The 5,778-nt window shown below is 39.7% G+C and overlaps 1 protein-coding gene across 1 annotated transcript in view; it reads right to left on the reverse strand.

Moving 5' to 3' along the window:
• The window catches only part of CDC23 (cell division cycle 23), a 51,842-nt gene extending 47,502 nt beyond the window's left edge, over positions 1-4,340 (reverse strand). Inside the window, exons 1-2 of the mRNA XM_006866116.1 lie at positions 4,156-4,340; positions 3,996-4,068 (exon numbers count right to left, since the gene is read on the reverse strand). Of these exons, the coding sequence (XP_006866178.1) occupies positions 3,996-4,068; positions 4,156-4,316 (234 nt within the window). The 5' untranslated portion in view covers positions 4,317-4,340. The remainder of the gene's footprint in view (positions 1-3,995; positions 4,069-4,155) is intronic.
• Positions 4,341-5,778: the final 1,438 nt, after the last annotated feature.

The following is a 5,778-nucleotide window of genomic DNA, read 5'->3' on the forward strand; positions in this document are numbered from 1 at the left end:
CAACAGCAAACCAACTTCTTCAGCCTGAAACTGACCACACTTGCAATCAATCAAGACACATTATTAATTACTGTTAGTGGAATGTGAAGGTTGGAAACAAAGAGGAAGAAGCAGCTGGGAAATACAGCCTTGGTGGGAGAAATCATGCTGGAGATTGTATGATAAAATTTTGCAAGACCACAATTTATTGATTGCAAATAACTTTTTAAACAACATAAAAAGCAACTATGTTTCTGGACCTTACCAGATAGAATACACAGGAATCAAACTGACTACATCTATGGGAGAGATGGTAGAAAAGCTCAATATCATTAGCCAAAACAAGGCCAGGAATAGACTGTGGAACAGACTAACAACTGTAATATACAAATTCAGGCTGAACTTGAAGAAAATGAAAACAGTTCCATGAAAACCAGAATATGACATTGACCATATCCCACCTGTATTGAGAGACCATCACAAGAACAGATTTGATGCATTACATGCTAGTGACCAAAGACCAGAAAAATTGTGTGAATTCATCAAGAACACCATATAGGAAGAAAGCAAAAGGTCATTAAAAAGACAGGAAAGAAAGAGGAGATCAAAACTGATGTCAGAAAGACTTTGAAACTTGTTCTTGAGCATATTCCTGGTGTGACACTGTAGAATAAACACTGGACTGCTAACAAGGTCAGTGGTCCAAACCTACTAGTCACTCCTTCAAAATCCTGCACAGGGTCACTATAGGTTGGAACTGACTCAACAGCACTTAGCAACAACTCAAGAACAAAGCTGATGCATTCGACATTAATGACAGAAAACTAGAAGAGCTGTAAAATGACATTAAAAACAGCATACAGGAAGAAAGCAAAAGGTCATTTAAAAGACAGGAAAGAAAGAAAAGACCAAAATGGATGTCAGAAGAGACTCTGAAACTTACTCTTAAGCATAGAAAAGCTAAATTGAATAGAAGAAATGAAGAGGCAAAACAGCTGAACTGAAAATTTCAAAGGGCAGCTCAAAAGGACAAAGTCAAGTATTATTATGAAATATGCAAAATCTGGAGTTACAAAACTGAAAAAAAAAAAAAAGAACATGCTGAGCATTTCTCAAGCTGAAAGAAATGAAGAAAAAGTCAAGCCTCAACTTTCAATACTGAAGGATTCCTGGGGCAAAATACTGAATGATGCAGAAAGCATCAAAAGAACATGGGAGGAATATAGTGTCAGTGTACCAAAAAGAAATGGTCAATGTTCAACCATTTCAAGAGTAGCATATGATCAAGAACCAGTGATATACTACTGAAGGAAGAAGTTTAAACTACACTGAAGGTATTCGCAAAAAACAAGGCTCCAGGAAATGACAGAATACAAATTGAAATCTTTCAACACACCGATGCCACACTGGAGGTGTTACACATCTATGCCAAGAAATTTGGAAGACAGCTACCAGGCAAACCAATTGTCAGAGATCCATATTTGTGCCCATTCAAAAGAGAGGTGACCCAAGAGAATGTGAAAATCATAGAATAGTATCATTAATATCATATTTGAGTAAAATTTTGCTAATTATAATTCAAAAACGACTACAACAGTACATTAACAGGGAACTGCCAGAAATCCAAGCCAAATTCAGAAGAGGACATGGAACCAAAGATATCATTGCTACATCAGATGGATCTTGGCTGAAAGTAGAGAATACCAGAAAGATGCTTGTTGTTAAGATGTTTTTAAGTGCCATCAAGTCAGTTCCAATTCACAGAAACCCTGTATAGAGTTTCCAAAGAGTGGTTGGTGGGTTTGAACTGCTGATCCTACAGTGCCATACAGGGATCCCAGAAATGGATGTTTGCTTGTGCTTTATTGAGTATCCAAAGCTTTAGACTATAAAGGTCATGACAAACTATGGATAACATTGTGAAAAATGTGTATTCTAAAATACTTAATTGTGCTCCTGGGAAACCTGTACATAGTCCAAGAAGTCATTTGAACAGAACAAGGAGATACTGAATAATTTAAAATCAGGAAAGGTGTGCACCAGGAATGTATCCTTTCATCATACTTGTTCAATTTGTATGCAGAGCAAGTAATTCGAGAAGATGGATTATCTGAAGAAGAATGTGGCATCAGGATTGGAGGAAGACTCATTAATAACCTGTGATATGCTGATGATATACCCTTGCTTGATGAAAGTGAAGAGGACTTAAAATACTTATTGATGAAGATCAAAGACTAGTTTTCAGTATGGATTATGCCACAATATAAAGAAAACAAAAAGCCTTACCACTGACTGGACCAATAAACAACATCATCATAAATGGAAAAATGGGTGAAGTTGTCAAAGACTCCATTTTGCTTGGATCCATAATTAATGCTCATGGAATCGATGGACATATTGCATTAGTAAATTGGCTGCACAAGACCTCTTTAAACTGTTAAAGAGCAAAGATGTCAGTATGAGGACTAACATGCACCTGACTCAAACTATGGTATTTTCACTTGCCTCATATGTATGTGGAGGGTCAGAGAAAAAGAGGAAGACCCCCAGCGAGATGGACTGACAAAGTGGAAGCATCAATGGGCTCAAGTGTGACAACAATTGTGAGGTAGGCCCAGGACTGGGCAGTGTTTCGTTCTGCTGTGCATGAGGTCACTGTGAGTCAGTACTGACTCGATGGCACCTAACAACAACAACAACAATATATGTATGTGAGAGCTGGATAGCAAACAGGATAGACCATGGAGGAATTGATTCATTTGAATTGTGGTGTTGGAGAAGAATATTAAAAGAACTGTGTAATGCCAGAAGAACAAACAAGAAGTCAGGATGGCAAGACTTTGTCTCTCATACTTTGGGCATGTTATCAGGTTGGACCTGTCCCTGAAGAAGGACATCATACTTGGTAAAGTGTTGAGTCAGTAAAAAAGAGGAAGACTCCACCACCCCTCCAAGGAGATGGACTGACACAGTGGCAATAACAATGGGTTCAAACATAACAACAATTGTAAGGACTGGTCAGTGTTTCATTCTGTTGTACATAGTGTCACTAAGAGTCAGATCGACTTGATGGCATCTAACAATCCTTATAAACATGGTATTTATTTTCCTTTGGGGGCTGGAAACATTACATCTGAATGATAACATCAGCAAATTATGTCTTACAACAATGTACGCAGTACATTATTACTAGCGACAAAATGTAAAAAAAACCAAAACAAAACAACTGTACAGTAGTAAGTGCAGTGGTAACTCCAATACACATAAAGTGGACACTACCTGTACTTAAAATAATAATTAAAAATAACTAGTTCTTCTAGGAGTCCTGGTGTGGCGCTGTAGGATCAGCACTGGACTGTGAACCACAAGGTCGGCAGTTCAAACCCACCAGCCGCTCCTTGGAACCTTATATAGGGTCATTATGAGTCAGAACAGACACAACAGCACTTAACAACAGTTTTTCTAAACCCTGTGCACCAGGTACACTTGTATTATCTCACTTAATTCTCTTAATGACCTCATAAAGTAAATACTACTACTGCACCTATTTCACAGTTGAAGAAACTGAAACTAAAGCTCAGAGACTTAAGTTGCCAAAGGTTACAAGTGTGTAGATTTAAACACAGAGCCATCTGAATTCAGAGAACACACTCTTAGCCATTTAGCTACAGCTATTCAAACAAAAGTGTAGAAACAGTTTCACACTACTGTAAAAGTCTTTGAATCTTCTCATCGAAATGACTATTGTCTAGATTGGCTAGAAAACCTAAAAACATCTTTAGAAAACTTGTTTAATAAGTTATCTCAGTTTAAGTAAAAGAACCACCAGTCTTTCAAGACTCCACACAACCACTCATACAAAATTCCTTAAAACACGCAGCTCTTTAAATGTCGTTAATGCCCTCTACAACCAGTCCTGTTAAGTAGTATGCCCCCCTCTAGTGACCAGGGACTCGGTACTTCTTGAGGCACATCCTTGCACTGAGGGGGAGCGCTCGCTATGAACATGTTCTTACCTCTGTAATAGGCTGCGGAGGCTGCAGCTCAGCCAGAGGCAACGCGGGCAGAGAGAAAGCCAACTCCGCAGACCTGGAAAACCCACAGAAACAGGATCAACTCGGTAAGCCCTCAAGGCCAAGAACCAAAGGCCGGCCCCTTCCCACCCCGACATCTCACCATTTGCTACTGTGTAATAGGCCCCGCTCTCGAGTAAGGCCCGCAATAAGCAACAGCTGCTTTTTAATTTCCCGCAAATCTGAGAAATCGCCGCTCGCTGTCAGAACAGGCGCCACAGCAGCCGTCACAGGTACTGGGACTACAGAAGCGACCGCAGCCATTTTCCAGCATCCGTTCTCCCCAGCCAATCACCAGCGATGATACTAACTGGTCTGGTACATCCAAAAGGTCCACCTGTCATTGGCGGGCTCTGGTCCGGGAAAACCCAATGAGAGATGTGAATTATTTTACCATCCCGAGGGGGCCGGGCGAAAAGAGAAATTCTTTTCTCCTATTGGCCAAGAACTATTGAGGCGGGAAAGTTGGAAAGAAAAGGGGGAGTCCTGTTGTGGAACTTTAAAATAAACACTGGAACTCAATAAGTTGTTGGTTGTTGGTAAGGACAGTGGAGTCGATTCTGACTCATAGTGATCCTGCACAGGGTTTCCGAGGCTATAAATATTTACGGGAGCAGAACGCCTCACCTTTCTTCCGCTGAACCGCTGGTAGTTTGGAACTGCTGACCATGAGGCTGACAGCCCGACTTGTAACACTACTCTACCAAGCTCCTTAGACTTCAATATAAGCTATTCAAACTCACCAGCAGCTCCTCGGAAACACTATACACAGTCACTATGAGTCGGAATCAACTCGACAATACTTATCAACAGCTAGACGGAAGGAGTGAGCGATATGAAACTAGGAATCATAGTCTGGAAAGCAGAGGGTGAAGGTAGAAGCTGCGAGGGTGTAGCGTGCCCTGCACCCTAGAATTGATGTGATTAGACCCAAAACAGTGTGGTTTCTAGGAAACAATTATGACCCGGCAGTGTTTCATTCTGTTGTGCATAGCGTCTCTATGAGTCAGAATGGACTCAACAGCATCTAACACAAACAACAATGGTTGCTTGGTAATCAATTTTATGGATGTATCATAAATGTACATAACCAGTCCCTTGTGTTGGACTTAATATATCTGATAATTTTTATAAATTTAAAAAATAATTTACTTTTTGCTGTTGAGAATTTGCACCAGTTGTATAGAACATACACCAATTCAACAGTTTATAAGTGTACAATGCAGTGACATTAATTACATTCTTCAAGTTTTACAATTTCATACTCCTTTTCTGAGTTGTTCCTCGTCCAATAACATAAACTCACTAACCCCTAAATTTCCTATCTAATTTTTGAGTTGCTATTCGGGCTGCTAACCTCAAGGTTGGAAACTATCAGCTGTTCCGCGGGAGAACAATGAGGCTTTCTGCTCCCTTTAAGATTTACAGCCTTGGAAACCCCGTGCAGGTTCAGTATGAGTAGGAATCGACTCCTCGGTACTTAACAACAACAGTTGTCATTTGACCCTATGTAGATAATAGACCTTAAGCATACAATGCTCAAAGCTAAAATATTGTTTGATTTTAACAAGATTTCAGGGGATATTTTGGTTTAAGGTTTAAAGATTATCTCAGGGCAATAGGTTCAGGGGTTTATTAGCATCCATGGCTCTAGATTCCAAAGAATTTAAAAGTTTGATTCCATAAGAATTTAAAATTCTGTTCCATATTTTATCCCTTTTGACCA

Source organism: Chrysochloris asiatica, unplaced genomic scaffold (genome assembly GCF_000296735.1).
Source record: "Chrysochloris asiatica unplaced genomic scaffold, ChrAsi1.0 scaffold00087, whole genome shotgun sequence".
In the NCBI taxonomy this organism is placed as follows: domain Eukaryota; kingdom Metazoa; phylum Chordata; class Mammalia; order Afrosoricida; family Chrysochloridae; genus Chrysochloris; species Chrysochloris asiatica.